Source organism: Triticum aestivum, chromosome 3B (genome assembly GCF_018294505.1).
Source record: "Triticum aestivum cultivar Chinese Spring chromosome 3B, IWGSC CS RefSeq v2.1, whole genome shotgun sequence".
NCBI lineage: Eukaryota > Viridiplantae > Streptophyta > Magnoliopsida > Poales > Poaceae > Triticum > Triticum aestivum.
In genome coordinates, this window is record NC_057801.1 from 603053992 (window position 1) to 603072690 (window position 18699).

Sequence of the window (18699 nt, forward strand, 5' to 3'; positions counted from 1 at the left end):
CATTCATACCTCGTGGGCGCCAAATCACCTTCTCCCCGGGAAGCTCCCTTCTCCCGAGCCGCTAAACCTCAGCCCCACCTCCATGGCGCCCCCACCGCACCAATTTCATAGCCGCCCTCCTCCCTAATGCCAGAGACGCTGTCCATTGGCTGTCGTGCACTGGGTCATGTGCCTCTTACTCTGTGCTGCTGGTGTTGCCTCGACGACGGCCGCGTGAACCATACAGGAGCCGATTCACCCCCACCGTTGTTCACGGCGCCGGAGCGGCTCCAACTTTGGATCCGTCCAGAGTCCTGGCGCTGCTTCCGCGTAGCCGTCGACCATCGCGACATCGCTCTTTCCCTGTCGTCGGTCGCCACTGCAACCACGCCGGCCTCACCGACTTGGCAGCTAGACCTGCCTACTTCACCATGCTGCCAGATAGGTCGCACCCTCATCTCAAATCACTTTATTTAGGCGTTAGTTGTCTGAATTTTTATTCTGGGCCAATCAATTCCTAATGGGAAGCAGCACCCCTCGAGGCGGCGGAGCTCCTAGGCTGCCGGTTGGCTGGTGTCTAACGTAAGGGTGTGGGGCCGCAAGTTCGCCGCGGAAGCAACTCTTAGATGGCTATCTTTTAGAGTTGCGTGGGTTGAAGGTACTGCCGCCGCCGGATCTGGATGACGGGGAGTCATTGTGGATTGGCCCGGGGGCGGCGCAACCACGGCAGTGCGGTGGGGCGGGGAGCGGGGTTTTGGCCGGGGCCACGGATGGTGGAGGCATGCTGCTCTGCCGTTGGTCGCTGGCTCTTTGGGGAAGATTCCGAACAGTGTCAGCTGGGAGGCACAAGACGGCCATCAAGCCATCCGGCGTAGATCAGACAGTATCAAAATAAAGTAAAATCGTGTGACCCCAATTTAGACTTTAGTCAACAGACGTGTGACCACTCTCGTATGGTGATGTCGATCTCTTAATGTATTTCTTCATATCAAAGAGATATGTCGTTCTTAACATTATGCGTTATCTGCATCTTCAGACACACCGTCTTCCGACTCACCGCAGCTGCTCCAACATGGGAAGCATACACCAGAAGGGAGCTATAGTACTCAACAGTTCCCTGCATCAAATGCGCGTGCCCGACATGGACAACCACAACAACTGCAGGGCCATCGACAAGTCAGCACATGATGCTCACTCCTATGGATGGCAGCCAGATAGGTTGTACCCTCATCTTACTTGTGTGCAACATTTATGGCGTTGTTATTCATCTAAGCATGGAAAATAAATCATCACATTTCACTGTATATTCATGCTGATCTCTTACGGGTCTTGTTTAGGAGTTCACGCTGTTCCATAGTTCAGCTAAGATACTTGTTCTTTAGGTAAAGTTATTCCATAGTTATCATCCATCAGCCAATGCTATCCCATAGGCTGGTTATTATAGTATTATACCACTTCTAGTATTACCTATGTTGTTCTTTAATACTTTTGTGTGCCATCTAGTTAATCTCGAGTATAAACGATACATATTTTGTAGCTTTCATCTGTGTTCTCCCTTTAGTTTATGAGACATGTTGCTGCTAGTTAACCCCAGTCCTACTATTTATGTCGTCTCCTACAGGCACTCATTACATAAATCTAACTACTAGTTGTCTTCCATGCATGTCAGATATAATTTCACACACTGATATATCCACAAGAACCTCACGGAGCAATGTAAAGGCCAATAAACTTGATGTCAATGATACCCAATATGATGGAACATGTAAAGGAAGTTCTTCAGAAGACTTGCAGAAAGATGATGAATCCTCTTCACCCCACAAGGTCCTTTCTCTAACTTGGCCTGTGATATGGGTACAACATGCATATAATGTCCTGGAGTGTATCTACTCTGTTGCAATGCCATGTGCTTAGCATGCTGATCATGCATGTAAATATGTCATGCCTTCTTGTTTTTCAGTACCTATTCCATTCATGATAACATGTTTTCAAATTCAAGTACTGTCATTCTACTCTATCGCAATACCATCTGCTTAATTTGGACATCATGCTTCTGAATATCTTATGCATTGTTATTCATCAGTATGTACTTCATATGTCTGCCATACCATGTTTTTTTACATTGAAGTGTTGTTCTAGTGCTCTATTGCAATGCCATCTTATTTTCCCAATCATACACGTGTATGTTGCCTTAGTTATTTCTGTATGTATTCCGCTAGCATATAGTTTTACATTCAACTAGTGTGTTTTTTGTTGTGTTGTCCTGTCGTATCCCTACCTCTTACACCATACTCCCTCCGTCCGGATTACATGTTGCCGAAATGGATAAAAAAGGATGTATCTAGAACGGAAATACACCTAGACCCATCCATTTTTTTTCCGGATGGAGGGAATACATGTCAATATGTCATGCCTTTCTATTCTTCAGTACCTATTCCATCTCTCTGTTGTCGCATGTTTTATAATTAAAGCACCATTCTTCTATACAAGGCATGCAAGGGGAAGGCGACTATGTTAGAATCTGAAGGGTTAAAAACAAGGCCTTTGCAAAAGATCCAAACGCCAGGAGATAATAAACCAACTCCAGCTTATATAGATACTGCTCCAGCACAGAGAAACCCAACTCCTAGTGATAATAAGCAGATTCCAGTGGCCAAAGAACTAGTCCGCTCCAGTCCAGCAAAAATATGTCAACTCAATTCTAAGAAGCGTGTGCGTATCCTTGCATCATGAAATTTTATAGCATGCTGATCATATTTTCTACATGTTTCTTACCCATCTCTTTTTTAGAAAATAAGCTTAACAGATAGAAGAATTTCTGCAATGGTATCGTTTATGAAGAAAGATTCTTGCAGGAATTCTCTGTGCTCCAATGTAGATGTAAGTACCTGTCGTATATCACTATATTTTTACATCAGCATGTATTTTGTTAATCGGCGTGAATCCAACCTTTATCTGATCTAAATTTAGTTGTAGCAAAATGTATGATTAAAGGCCACAATGTTGATTTTTGTAAGGAAAACTGCCTGGTAGTTTTGCATCCTGAGCTGCATGAGTGTACTATCTCATATCAGTGGGTTTGAATACTTTGGTTCTACAGTGGGTTTTTCAGTGTTTTTTTTACTGTGTTGTCCTGTCGTATCCCTAGCTCTTACATCATACTCCCTCCGTCCAGATTAAATGTCGCAGAAATGGATAAAACTGGATGTATCTAGAACTGAAATATGCCGAGGGAATACATGTCAATATGTCATGCCTTTCTATTCTTCAATACCTATTCCATCTATGTTGTAGCATGTTTTATAAGTGAATCACCATTCTTCTATATAAGGCATGCAAGGGGAAGACGGCTATGTTAGAATCTGAAGGGTTACAAACCAGGTCTTTGCAAAAGATCCAAACACCAGGAGATAATAAACCAACTCCATTTTCATATGTACTGCTCCAGCATAGAGAAACCCAACTCCCACTGATAATAAGCAGATTCCAGTGGCCAAATAACTAGTCCGCTCCAGTCCAGCAAAAGAATGTCAACTCCATTCTAAGAAGCGTGTGCGTATCCTTGCATCATGAAATTTTATAGCATTCTGATCATATTTTCTACATGTTTCTTACCCATCTCTCTTTTAGAAAATAAGGTTAAACGATAGAAGACTTCCTCCATTGGGATCGTATTCGAGGAAAATATCTTGCGGGAATTCTCTGTGCTCCAATGTTGATGTAAGTACCTGTTGTATATCACTATATTTTTACATCAACATGTATTTTGTTAATCGGCGTGAATCTAACCTTTATCTGATCTAAAATTAGTTGTAGCAAAATGTTGAAGGCGCCAATGTTGATTTTTGTAAGGAAAACTGCCTGGTAGTTTTGCATACCGAGTTACATGAATGTACTATCTCATATCACACACATTACTGAATTGTAGTGCTTCTCTGGTTGCCCATTCATTCATTGTGTCAATGTTGCTTTCGTACTACCTTACCTGGCTGATGATAGCTGTGCCATATTGTGTTAATTTGATGTAGGCTAGTTGCCCAAACATTCGTTGTGTCAATGTTGCTTTCCTATTATCTGACTTGGCCAATGATAGCAATGCTAGTGTGTTAATTTTGTGGAGGCTACTGAAGATAAGAAGACAAACTCTAAAAACAGCAAGGCAACCCCATTGTTTCTTTCCAATAAATCTAGGCTAGGTAATATGGCAATAACTCATGATTAATCTGTTTGATTCCCGTCCTAATTTATGTTATGATGCAGTGGTCGAGACACTCTCCACTACCAATAATACAAGCCTGCCAAAATCGCCATCTGAATCTGTTTAGTATCCTCTGTCTCGAATGCGATGGAATAAATATATGTTTGTGAACCAATTAATGGCTGAAGCAATGATGGAAATGGTGGATGAATCAGAGGTGCAGAGTCGTGCGACACAACAACTAATCAATGTTTTCAGAGACAGTGTAGCAAAGCAGCAAGAACTTGCCCACATGCTTATGGGTGTCATCTGTGCTGAGGTTGCAGATTGTGACGTTGTATAGTGACATTGTAGATGGTTAGGTTCTGCTCATTTATTTGCACTCGCATCAATCTCTGATTGCCCAGTGGATATAATTTCCTGTAATATATGCTGGATGTGCAACGTTATTCCCTGTATGTCGTACCTTTGCTTGATCGATTTTGGTCATGTGCATAATTGCTCATCATAATGGGCTCAAATTATCTAATTTGGCCTAAAGACATGTATGAACTTTAGTGGGCCCATTAAGTTAATGGGCCGTTACTAGGCTGAAAGTTAATGGTCGGCCCTCTTACCTCCTGGGTCGTTAACAGGCCAACATCGAAGCGGGCAACAGGTGGCCCCAATTTATTTCACGGGCCGTTAACAGGCTGTTACTAAGTTTGGGCTACATATGGCCCAACTATACTATAGGCCTTTAGCAGGCCGAAAGAGACAGCGGGCTTGTACTGGACCATGAAGAGCATGGGCCGCTAAGAGGCCGAAAGTCGGGTCGTATTGTTAATGGCCCAACTGTGTTGTGGGCCTTTAGCAAGCCGAAAGAGAAACTGGGCCGGTATTGGACCATGACGGGCATGGGCCATTAAAAGGCCAAAACTAAGGTCCGACTACAAATGGCCCAACTCATTTATGGTCCGTTAACAGGCCGAAAGGCACACAGGGCCGAGAATTGGCCCAACACTTAAATGGGTCGCTAAAAGGCCAAAACTCAGGTCCGACTACAAATGGCCCAACTGATTTATGGGCCGTCAACAGGCTAAAAGTGACACCGGGCCAGAAATTGGCCCAACACTTAAATGGGCCACTAAAAGGCCGAAACTCAGGTCCGACTACAAATGGCCCATCAGATTTATGGGCCGTCAACAGGCTGAAAGACACACCGGGCCAGAAATTAGCCCAACATTTAAATGCGTCGCTAAAAGGCCGAAAGATGTACATCCTGAAAATTGGCCCATCCATTAAATGGGTCGTTAACAGGCCAAAATCTCATCGGGCCGATATTGAGCCCAAATATATAGCGGGCTGTTAACGGGCTCGAACTGACGATGGGCTGCAATGGTGTCAAATCTTTAACGGGCCATTGACGGGCCGAATTGGCACATCTCGTATGGGCCGTGGGCTTAAATGGACCTGACACAAGTAGGCCTTATATGGGCCGGCCTGCTAATTTTTACTAGGCCGGCCTTTTTCACCGGAATGGGCCACTGTTGGGCCGTGCCACGTGTCGACCTATCATAGGCGCCTCTTGTCCAATAAGTGGATGACATCTGTCCCAACGGTGAGGCAACACGTGTGTCCTGCGGCCAATGATGATTTTACACGTGGAAAATCCCCATTGGCCCGGGCTGTTAACGGGTTATCGGATCCAAAACTGGACCCGATAGCTTAACGGTGTTCCGTTATGGTGGATGCCACATGTTGGTCACCCTTGACGAAAGCACTTCTGTGACGTGCGATTTATTATCATGGAAGTGGACACTTCCGTGATGATAATTTTGGTAATGTCATGGAACACTTCTACGACAGCACAGGTATGACTATCTTGATTCTGTCATAAAATCGTCATGGATGTACATGCATGACAAAAAACGCGACCTACTGTGACAAACACGTATCATCACGGAAGTGTATTTTTTTGTAGTGTAGTCAAGTAGAGGCATACTAGGGACACTTTGTTTTGTCTATGTATCCATAAATGTACTAAGTTTTCGGTTAATACAATTCTAGCATGAATAATAAACATTTATCATGATATAAGGAAATATAAATAATAACTTTATTATTGCCTCCAAGGCACATTTCCTTCAGTCTCCCACTTGCACTAGAGTCAATAATCTAGTTCACATCGCCATGTGATTTAATGCCAATAGTTCAGATCTGTATATGATTAACACCCATAGTTCACATCGCCATGTGACCAACACCCAAAAGGGTTTACTAGAGTCAATAATCTAGTTCACATCACTACGTGATTAACACCCAAAGAGTACTAAGGTGTGATCATGTTTTGCTTGTGAGAGAAGTTTAGTCAACGGGTCTGCCACATTCAAAGTTGTATGTATTTTGCAAATTTTCTATGTCTATAGTGCTTTGCATGGAGCTACTTTAGCCAATTGCTCCGCTTTCAATATGTATCCAGATTGAGACTCAAAGTCATCCAGATTGGTGTAAAAGCTTGCATCGACGTAACTCTTTACGACGAACTCTTTATCACTTCCATAACCGAGAAATATTTCCTTAGTCCTCTTAGGTAACTAAGGAATAATCTTTGACCGATGTCCAGTGATCCACTCCTGGATCACTATTGTACCCCCTTGCAAAGCTCAGGACAAGGTACACATATAGGTCTGGTACACAGCATAGCGTACTTTATAGAACCTATGGCTGATCCATTTTGAACTCTTTCAAAATCTTGTCAAGGTATGTACTCATTGAAAAATCTTATCAAGCATCTTGATCTATCTCTATAGATCTTGATGCCCAATATGTAAGCAGCTTCACCGAGGTCTTCCTTTGAAAAACTCCTTTCAAACTCTCCTTTATGCTTTCCAGAAAATTCTACATCATTTCCGATCAACAATATGTCATTCACATATACTTATGAGAAAGGTTGTAGTGCTCCCACTCACTTTCTTGTAAATACAGGCTTCACCGTAAGTCTATATAAAACTATATGCTTTGATCAACTCATCAAAGTGTATATTCCAACTCCGAGATGCTTGCACTGGTCCATTGATGGATCGCTGGAGCTTGTACACTTTGTTAGTACCTTTAGGATCGACAAAACCTTCTGGTTGCATCATATACAACTCTTCTTAGGGATATCCATTTAAGGAATGCAGTTTTGACATCCATTTGCCAGATTTCATAAAATATGGCAATTGCTAACATGATTCAGACGGACTTAAGCATCGCTACGATTGAGAAAATCTCATTGTAGTCAACACCTTGAACTTGTCAAAAACCTTTTTGCGACAAGTCGAGCTTTGTAGATAGTAACACTACCATTAGCGTTCGTCTTCCTCTTGAAGATCCATTTATTCTAAATGGCTTGCAGATCATCGGGCAAGTCCACCAAAGTCCACACTTTGTTCTCATACATGGATCCTATCTCAGATTTCATGGCCTCAAGCCATCTGTCGGAATCTGGGCTCATCATAGCTTCTTCATAGTTCGTAGGTTCATCATGGTCAAGTAACATGAACTCTAGAACAGGATTACCATACCACTCTCGTGCAGATTGTTCTCTATTTGACCTATGAGGTTCTGTAGCAAATTGATCTGTAGTTTCATGACCTTTATCATTAGCTTCCGCTCTAGTTGGTGTAGGCATCATGGGAACAGATTTCTCAGATGAGCAAATTTCCAAATTGAGAGGAGGTACAATTACCTCATAAAGTTCTACTTTCCTCCCACTCACTTCTTTCGAGCAAAATTCCTTATCTAGAAAGGTTCCGTTCTTAGCAACAAAAAAACTTGCCTTCAGACTTGTGGTAGAAGGTGTACTCAATTGTTTCCTTAGGGTATCCTATGAAGATACATTTCTCCGATTTGGGTTCGAGCTTATCAGGTTGAAGCCTTTTGACATAAGCATCGCATCCCCAAACTTTAAGAAATGACAGCTTCGGTTTGCTACCAAACAACAGTTCATACGGTGTCGTCTCAACGGACTTTGACGGTGCCCTGTTTAAAGTGAATGCAGCTATCTCTAATGCATAACCCCAAAACGATAGTGGTAAATTGGTAAGATACATCATAGATCGCACCATATCTAATAAAGTGCGGTTACGACGTTTGGACACACCATTACGCTGTGGTGTTCCTGGTGGCGTGAGCCGTGAAACTATTCCACATTGTTTTAAATGAAGGCCAAACTCGTAACTCAAATATTCTCCTCCACGATCAGACCGTAGAAACTTTATTTTGTTGTTACGATGACTCTCCACTTCACTCTGAAATTCTTTAAACTTTTCAAAAGTTTCAGACTTGTGTTTCATTAAGTAGATATACCCATATCTGCTCAAATCATCTGTGAAGGTCAGAAAACAATGATACCCGCCACGAGCATCAACACTCATTGGACCGCCTACATCAGTATGTATTATTTCCAATAAGTCACTAGCTCGTTCCATTGTTCCGGATAATGGAGTTTTAGTCATTTTTCCCAAAAGGCACGGTTCGCAAGTATCAAATGATTCATAATCAAGTGATTCCAAAAGTCCATCTTTATGGAGTTTCTTCATGCGCTTTACACCGATATGGCCCAAACGGCAGTGCCACGAATAAGTTGCACTATCATTATCAACTTTTGCATCTTTTGGCATCAATATTATGAATATGTGTATTACCACGATCGAGATTCAATAAACCATCAACATTGGGTGTATGACCATAGAAGGTTTTATTCATGTAAATAGATTAACAATTATTCTCTGTCTTAAATGAATAACTGTATTGCAATAAACATGATCTAATCATATTTATGCTCAACGCAAACACCAAATAACATTTATTTAGATTCAACACTAATCCCGAAAGTATAGGGAGTGTGCGATAATGATCATATCAATCTTGGAAACACTTCCAACACACATCGTCACTTCACCCTCAACTAGTCTCTATTTATTCTGCAACTCCTGTTTCGAGTTACTAATCTTAGCAACCGAACAAGTATCAAATACCCAGGGGTTACTACAAGCACTATTAAGGTACACATCAATAACATGTATATCAAATATACCTTTGTTCACTTTGCCATCCTTCTTATCCACAAAATATTTGGGGTAGTTCTGCTTCCAGTGACCATTTCCATTGCAGTAGAAGCACTCAGTTTCAGGCTTAGGTCTAGCTTTGGGCTTCTTCACGGGAGTGAAAACTTGCTTTGCCATTCTTCCTGAAGTTCCCTTTCTTTCCCATTGCCCTTTTATTGAAACTAGTGATCTTGTTTAATCATCAACTCTTGTTGCTTTTTCTTGATTTCTACCTTCATCGATTTCAGCATCACGAAGAGCTCGGGAATCGCTTTCGTCATCCCTTGCATATTATAGTTCATCACGAAGTTCCAGTAACTTGGTGAAGGTGACTAGAGAACTCTATCAATCACTATCTTATCTATAAGATTAACTCCCACTTGATTCAAGCGATTGTAGTACCCAGACATTCTGAGCACATGCTCACTAGCTGAGCTATTCTACTCCATCTTTTAGGCGAAGTACTAGTCAGAGGTCTCATACCTCTCGACACGGGCATGAGTCTAAAATACTAATTTCAGCTCTTGGAACATCTCATATGTTCTATGGCGTTCAAAATGTTTTTGAAGTCTCGGTTCTAAGCCGGAAAGCATGGTGCACTAAACTATCAAGTAGTCATCATATTGAGCTAGCCAAACGTTCATAACGTCTGCATCTGCTCCGGCAATAGGTCTGTCACCTAGCGGTGCATCAAGAACATAATTTTTCTGTGCAGCAATGAGGATAATCCTCAGATCATGGACCCAGTCCGCATCATTGCTACTATCATCTTTCAACTTAGTTTTCTCTAGGAACATATCAGAAAACATAGGGAAGCTACAACGCGAGCTATTGATCTACTATCAGGACTAAGTTCATGATAAATTAAAGTTCAATTAATCATGTTACTTAAGAACTCCCACTTAGATAGACATCCCTCAAGTCATCTAAATGATACGTGATCCAAATCAACTAAACCATGTCTGATCATCACGTGAGGTGGAGTAGTCATCAATGGTGAACATCTCTATGTTGATCATATCCACTATATGATTCACGTTCGACCTTTCGGTCTCTAGTGTTCCGAGGTCATATTTGTATATGCTAGGCTCGTCATGTTTAGCCCGAGTATTCCGCGTGTGCAAATCTGGCTTGCACCCGTTGTATTTGAACGTAGAGCTTATCACACCCGATCCTCACGTGGTGTCTCAGCACGAAGAACTTTCACAATGGTGCATACTCAGGGAGAACACTTATACCTTGAAATTTTAGTAAGGGATCATCTTATAATGCTACCGTCGTATTAAGCAAAATAAGGTGCATAAAGATAAACATCACATGCAATCAAAATATGTGACATGATATGGCCATCATCATCTTGTGCCTTTGATCTCCATCTCTAAAGAACCGTCATGATCTCCATTGTCACCAGCTTTACACCTTGATCTCCAGCATAGCATCGTTGTCGTCTCGCCAACTATTGCTTCTATGACTATCTCTACTTTGCATGGCGATTTCATTTCATACAATAAAGCGACAACCATATGGCTCCTGCTAGTTGCTGATAACTTGTTACAAAACATGATCATCTCATACAACAATTTATATCACATCATGTATTGACCATATCACATCACAACATGCCCTGCAAAAACAAGTTAGACGTCCTCTACTTTGTTGTTGCAAGTTTTACGTGGCTGCTATGGGCTTCTAGCAAGAACCGTTCTTACATACGCATCAAAACCACAATGATTTTTCGTCAAGTGTGTTGTTTTAACCTTCAACAAGGACCGGCCATAGTCAAACTCGATTCAACAAAAGTTGGAGAAACAAACACCCGCCAGCCACCTATGTGCAAAGCACGTCGGTAGAACCGGTCTCATGAACGTGGTCATGTAATATTGGTCCGGGGCGCTTCATCCAACAATACCGCTGAATCAAAGTAAGACGTTGGTGAGCAGTATGACTATTATTGCCCACAACTCTTTGTGTTCTACTCGTGCATATCATCTACGCACAGACCTGACTCTGATACCATTGATGGGGAATGTAGCATGCAATTTCAAAAAAATTCCTACGATCACGCAAGATCTATCTAGGAGATGCATAGCAACGAGAGGGGGAGAGTGCGTCCACGTACCCTCGTAGACCGAAAGCGGAAGTGTTATGTTAATGTGGTTGATGTAGTCGAACTTCTTCATGATCCAACCGATCTAGCACTGAACGTACGGCACCTCCGAGTTCAGCACACGTTCGGATCGATGACGTCCCTCAAAATCTTGATCTAGCAGAGGGTCAAGGGAGAGTTTCGTCAGCACGACAGCGTGATGACGGTGTTGATGATGTGATCCAAGCGGGGCTTCGCCTAAGCACTACGATGATACTATCGGAGGAGTAAACGGTGGTGGGGGCACTGCACATGGCTAAGACAATGTTGTGTGTCTTTAGGGTGCCCCCTGCCCCCGTATATAAAGGAGGGGGAGGTGGCTGGCCACCAGGGGGCGCACGATGGAGGGGGGGTCCTACTAGGACTCCACTCCTGGTAGGATTTGCCCCCCCCGCCCACTTTTTCGTTTTTTCCGGAGTAGCAAAGGGGGAAAGGAGAGGGAGTAGGAGAAGGAAAGGGGGGGGGGCGCCGCCCCCCACCCCTTGTCCAATTCGGATTGGCAAGGTGGGGGGTGCCCCCCCCCACCCCTTGTCCAATTCGGATTGGCAAGGGTGGGGGCGCCACCTCCTATGGCCGGCCCTCTCTCCTCCATTAATGCCCGTGTTGGCCTATTACTCTCCCGGGGGGGGGCGTTAACCTCCCGGTACTCCGAAACTTCCCGAAACCATTCCGGTATCCGAATGTAACCTTCTAATATATCAATCTTTACCTCTCGACCATTTTGAGACTCCTCGTCATGTCCGCGATCTCATCCGCGACTCCGAACAAACTTCGGTCACCAAAACACATAACTCATAATACAAATCGTCATCGAACGTTAAGCATGCGGATCCTACGAGTTTGAGAACTATGTAGACATGATCGAGACACATCTCCGATCAATAACCGACAGCGGAACCTGGATGCTCATATTGGTTCCTACATATTCTACGAAGATCTTTATCGGTCAAACCGTATAACAACATACGTTGTTCCCTTTGTCATCGGTATGTTACTTGCCCAAGATTCAATCGTTGGTATCTTCATACCTAGTTCAATCTCGTTACCAGCAAGTCTCTTTACTCGTTCCGTAATGCATCATCCCGTAACTAATTCATTAGTCACATTGCTTGCAAGGCTTATTGTGATGAGCACTACCGAGAGGGCCCAGAGATACCTTTCTGATACAGGAGTGACAAATCCTAATCTTGATCTATGCCAACTCAACAAACACCTTCGGAGACACCTTTAGAGCATCTTTATAATCACCCAGTTATGTTGTGACGTTTGATAGCACACAAGGTGTTCCTCCGGTATTCGGGAGTTGCATAATCTCATAGTCAGAGGAACATGTATAAGTCATGAAGAAAGCAATAGCAATAAAACTTAATGACCATTATGCTAAGCTAACTGATGGGACTTGTCCATCACGTCATTCTCTAATGATGTGATCCTGTTCATCAAATGACAACACATGTCTATGGTCAGGAAACATAACCATCTTTCATTAACGAACTAGTCAAGTAGAGGCAAACTAGGGACACTTTGTTTTGTCTATGTATCCACACATGTACTAAGTTTCCGGTTAATACAATTCTAGCATGTATAATAAACATTTATCATGATATAATTAAGGAAAAATAAATAACAACTTTATTATTGGCTCTAGGGCATATTTCCTTCATGTATCAAGTATCATCGTATAACATAAAACCTACCCGACGATCCTCTCCTCGTCGCCCTGTGGAAGAGCGATCACGGAGTTGTATCTGGAACTTGTAAGGGGTGTGTTTCATTAAGTATCTGGTTCTTGTTGTCAGAGGTCGGAATACAACTCCAAGTCGTCCTGTTACCACAGACATGGCTATTCGAATAAATAAACTTCCCTGCAGGGGTGCACCACACTCCCCAACACGTTCGATCACTTTGGCCGGGCATACTTTCCTGGGTCATACCCAGCCTCGGAAGATAAACACGCCGCAACCCTACCTAGGCTCAACAGAGAGGCTAGCACGCCGGTCTACATCCTAAGCGCGCAGGGGTCTTGGGCCCATCGCCTGTTGCACTCCTGCATGTTGCGTACGCGGCCGAGGTCAGTCCTGGCAACCTACACTACAAGGTGGTTGCTTTATGTGGACCACCGGGTGTGCGCCGCTAAGTCGCTATCGTCTGGAAAGCTTTGGCTGATACTACGATGTTGGTTGCCTATATCTTGTCCCACGTGGCGGTTAGTGCGTATATGGCCAACAACAAACTCAGATCAAATATCCAGAACTCGTTAGGCGTGTTATTATGAAATAACCGCGGACAACAACCATTGACCAGGCCCACCACTCTCTTGGGTAGTCTAGACCTGCCCTGTCGCTCCACCACAAGGTATCACTTAGGGGGGGATCGGGAACCCAGGTCCACCACAACCTGGATGGAACCACCTGCCCCTTCAGCCCCCACATTCGTGAATCACTCACGGGTACTTTGCGAGCCGACTCGACTTTAGTAATGCTACTTCTTGAGCTTGCGTTGGTTTTCCCTTGAAGAGGAAACGGTGATGCAGCAAAGTAGAGATAAGTATTTCCCTCAGTTAGAGAACCAAGGTATCAATCCAGTAGGATGTGCAAGCAAGTCTCCAATCTATGCACCCGCACAAAACAATCAAACACTTGCACCCAACGCGATAAAGGGGTTGTCAATCCCTTCACGGTCATTTGCAATGGTGAGATCTGATAGAGATAGATATAAAAGATTACTAAAACGTAAAACAAAATAAAAGTAAATAAATTGCAGCAAGGTATTTTGGGGTTTTTTGGTTTATAGATATGAAAATATATGATGGAAAATAGACCCGGGGGCCATAGGTTTCACTAGAGGCTTCTCTCTTGAAGGAAAATAATAGGGTGAGTGAACAAATTACTATTGAGAAATTGATAGAAAAGTGCAAAGTTATGACGATATCCAAGGCAATGATTATGAATATAGGCATCACATCTATGTCAAGTAGACCAAAACGATTCTGCATCTACTGCTATTACTCCACACATCAATCGACTCCTGCCTGCATCTAGAGTATTAAGTTCAAGAGAACAGAGTAACACATTAAGTAAGACGACATGATGTAGCTAGAGGGATAAACTCAAGCAATATGATGAGAACCCCATCTTTTTATCCTTGATGGCAACAATACAATACGTGTCCCGCTACCCCTACTTTGTCACTAGGCGACATCACACAAGATTGAACCGAAAACTAAGCACCTCTCCCATTGCAAGAAATACCAATCTAGTTGGCCAAACCAAACCGATAATTCGAAGAGAAATACAAAGATATCAAATCATGCATATAAGAATTCAGAGAAAATTCAAATAATATTCATAGATAATCTTATCATAAATCCACAATTCATCCGATCTCGACAAACACACCGCAAAAGAAGATTACATCGGATAGATCTCCAAGAACATCGAGGAGAACTTTGCATTAGAGATCAAAGAGAGAGAAGAAGTCACCTAGCTACTGGCTATGGACCCATAGGTCGGAGGTAAACTACTCACGCATCATTGAATGGGAAATAAGGTTGATGTAGATTAGGGTTAGAGGGCCCCTATGGCTTGTCGTCTGCTCGTAGGTCTTCTAACCTCCTCTCCAAGTCTCCTAGGTGTCTTCTGGTCCAAGAAAAATCATCACGAATGTTTTATTCCGTTTGGACTCCATTTGATATTCCTTGTCTGTAAAACTCAAAAACAAGAAAAGAACAAAAACTGACACTGGGCTCTAGGTTAATAGGTTAGTCTAAAAAACAATATAAAATAGCATATTAATGCATATAAAACATCCAAAACACATAATATAATTGTATGGAACAATAAAAATTATAGATACATTGGAGACGTATCAAGCATCCCCAAGCTTAATTCCTGCTCGTCCTCGAGTAGGTAAATGATAAAAACAGAATTTTTGATGTGGGATGCTACCTAACATATTTATCCATGTAATTTCTTTATTGTGGCATGAATATTTAGATCCATAAGATTCAAAACAAAAGTTAATATTGACATAAAAACAATAATACTTCAAACATACTAACAAAGCAATCATATCTTCTCAAAATAACATGGCCAAAGAAAGTTATCCCTACAAAATCATATAGTCTGGCTATACTCCATCTTCATCACACAAAGTATTAAATCATGCACAACCCCGATGACAAGCCAAGCAATTATTTCATACTTTTGATGTTCTCAACCTTTTTCAACTTCCACGCAATACATGAGCGTGAGCCGTGGATATAGCACTATAGGTGGAATAGAATATGGTGGTCGTGGAGAAGACAAAAAGAAGAAGACGGTCTCACATCAACTAGGCGTATCAATGGGCTATGGAGATGCCCATCAATAGATATCAATGTGAGTGAGCAGGGATTGCCATGCAACAGATGAACTAGAGCTATATGTGTATGAAGGCTCAAAAGAAACTAAGTGGGTGTGCATCCAACTTGCCTGCTCACGAAGACCTAGGGCAATTTGAGGAAGCCCGTCATTGGAATATACAAGCCAAGTTCTATAATGTAAAATTCCCACTAGTATACGAAAGTGACAAAATAAGAGACTCTCTATCATGAAGATCTTGATGCTACTTTGAAGCACAAGTGTGGAAAAGGGATAGTAGCATTGCCCCTTCTCTCTTTCCTCACTTTTTTATTTTGGGCTCTTTGGCCACAGGAGCAGCAGCGCCAGGGGCTCGTCCACGTGTGTCGACCAAGCGGGCGGCTGCGATAGGGAGGTGCTTCTCCATGTGTAGATGCTGCAGCCCCTAGTGCTTCTGCTCGCGTGGCCGACATGGCGTCAGTGCTCGTCCACGCGTGTCGACAGAGCGGATGTGATGTGGACCAGATCATGACCAAGGCATCAAAGATTGAGGTTCATGCTAGCACAAATGTTAAACCATTAGAGCAGCCAAAGGAGGACATGGGCAAAACCATTATCTTAGTGGGGAAGCTTCTGGTGCCTATTTTCGGAGAAATAACACATCAGATTTCCAGTTGCAACTTCCCACCTAAACCTAATTAATTCTAGAAGGGTATAACACATTTTAGAGGCTGGAAAAGATGGTCTTTTAAGTTAGCTTTCATTCAAAAAAACGGTGCATCATTTGAGGCCTTGAGACAAAAGTTGTGCAAGTTTCCATGCAAGCTGTCCAGGAATTAATTACAGCGTGAGGCTCAACAAGTTTGCTCCTGCTACAGTTTGGGGCTCATGAATTTACCCTTTATTTTGAGTTGTTTTCACACCTAACTAGTAGGTGCTTCTAGTATAAGTACTCCCCAACTGTTCCATGTGAAGGGGGATGAGATTTATAAGTTTATGTTTGCAGATAGCCGGTGAGGTTGTGTTGTGTTGTGAGCACTAGTATCGTTGAGTGTTAGCTCGTGTGTGTGGATTGGATGGCCTGTCCTCAATTCATATAGGATCCTTGTGGTTCTCTCTTGTGATTCTTCTTAGGTTCACAAGTTTCATGATTTGGGTTGCATCCTTGTAACCCAAGCTAGTTATCCGCTGCAATATATTTGAGAGTGTTTCCTCTTGCTCCTTGCTATTTGAGAGAGATAGTTGCTGCTCCTTGTGAGTTCTTTGCCACCGTGAAGGATCGTTTCCGAGGCGTCCCGTATCAGGACGACCACAACGACGAGATTCCCCTTCATGCACGGCCGTCGTGGCCCCTCGTGCTCCTGGTCGCGTGGCTGACGCAGGCCGACAGTGCTTCCCCACGCGCTGTGCGACACAGACTGGTGGCTGCAGGGTACGCCGCCCTGTTCCCGGAACCACGACATCCTGGCCTCGCCGCCGGTAGCTGCACGATCCCGCGTGCGCCGTTCGTGGTTGAGTTGGATGGAGATGGGGAGGGCGTGAGAGTGGTGGGGGCTGTGGAGTGGCGAGGGAGATGGATGGATAAGCTTCTATGCGATGGAATCGTTCGCGCGAGGCTCGCTCCCAACGACAGGTGCGAACGCTTGATGTAGCAGTTTTCAGTGCTTCAAGATCCGCATTTTTTCATCTGATGGACAAATAATATTACCTCCAAAATATAAATTATGAGGAAAAAATTATAATGAATAGAGAAAAAGGAACGTGCATAAATTTGGACGAAGCCTGTTGCGTGACAAAAACTTTTGTAAGTACTCCTCCGTTCGAAATTACTTGTCGCAGAACGTAGAATTTCAACGACAAGTCGGTCCGGATGAAGAAAGTAAGGCCCCGTTCGGAACGTGTCCAGCTCCCAGCTTCATCCGCTCCGCGCAGGAGCAGGCCCGAACGGCACAGCTCCCAGAAGCGGCTTCGTGGAGCAGAGCATCCCCGCAGTGCAAGAATTAGAAGCCGGACGAGCCTAGCTCCCAAAAATCGAAGAGAAATTGTTCGGAAGCTCTCCAGCTTTCGAAACGGGCCAACTTCTCGCGGGAGCCTAACGAGCTGACTTCTCGCGGGAGCCCAACGAGCGTTCAACAGCGACTTGGCGGCTGTAGCGAGAGAAAACGCTTCGTTCGGGGTTGTAGCGAGAGAAAATGAACCGGTACGCTGCCTGGAGCTCACTTGGCGGTGGCATATTAGGTAATATTGTCCAACTTCTTCTCCTTCGATTTTTGGAAGCTAGACTCGTCTAGCTAATTCTTGCACTGCGGGGATGCCCTGCTCCACGAAGCCAGCTTCTCGGAGCTGTGCCGTTCGGGCCTGCTCCTGCGTGGAGCGGATGAAGCTGGGAGCTGGACACGCTCCGAACGGGGCCTAAGTAGTACACTTGTTTGAGTTTTGTCTAAATACATCGGTGGATGTGTCTAAACACGTTACAAATAATTCGAGACGGAAGTGGTAGTACATAAATTGTGATATTACTGGAGAAAAAAGAAAGAGGCGGAAGAATCTAACTATATTTATGTGATGCACCGGTAAGGTTCCATACAGTTGAATAATTTGACCCGTTCGTAACTTGGACCACTGAAATTCCCCGTTCGGCACTCACTGTGTCGACATCGCCTTCACACAGGAGAAGTATTCCGAACGCCTCGTCCTCTGCTAGATTTCCATCCCGTAATTATTTCAGGAAAGGAAAATATAACGCCGTGCATCGGGTGCGCGCACCCAACAAAAACAGAGGGAGCAAAGACCCCGAGCGGAAAAGGAGCGAGGGCCTCTCTCTCCATCCCGACCTCTCGTGGCCGCCGCGAAGAAAAGGTAGCACCTCCGCCCCCGATCCCTCCCGCCTTTCCCCCTCGCCGCCCCTCCTTCGATTCCGTCAGATCGGCGCCAGTAACGCCGGGGTCCGATCCCGATCTGTCT

The 18699-nt window shown here is 43.8% G+C and overlaps 1 protein-coding gene across 2 annotated transcripts in view; it reads left to right on the top strand.

Annotated features, from left to right (window-relative positions):
- The first annotated feature begins 16206 nt into the window (after window positions 1–16206).
- The window catches only part of LOC123071214 (ubiquitin-conjugating enzyme E2-17 kDa), a 5643-nt gene continuing 3150 nt past the window's right edge, over window positions 16207–18699 (top strand). The window contains exons 1-2 of one of the 2 annotated variants that reach the window (XM_044494730.1): window positions 16207–16371; window positions 17582–17614. In XM_044494730.1, the coding sequence (XP_044350665.1) occupies window positions 16207–16371; window positions 17582–17614 (198 nt within the window). Of the gene's footprint in view, window positions 16372–17581; window positions 17615–18370; window positions 18595–18699 lie in introns of those variants that run through there. The other variant, XM_044494731.1, reaches the window with a different exon arrangement.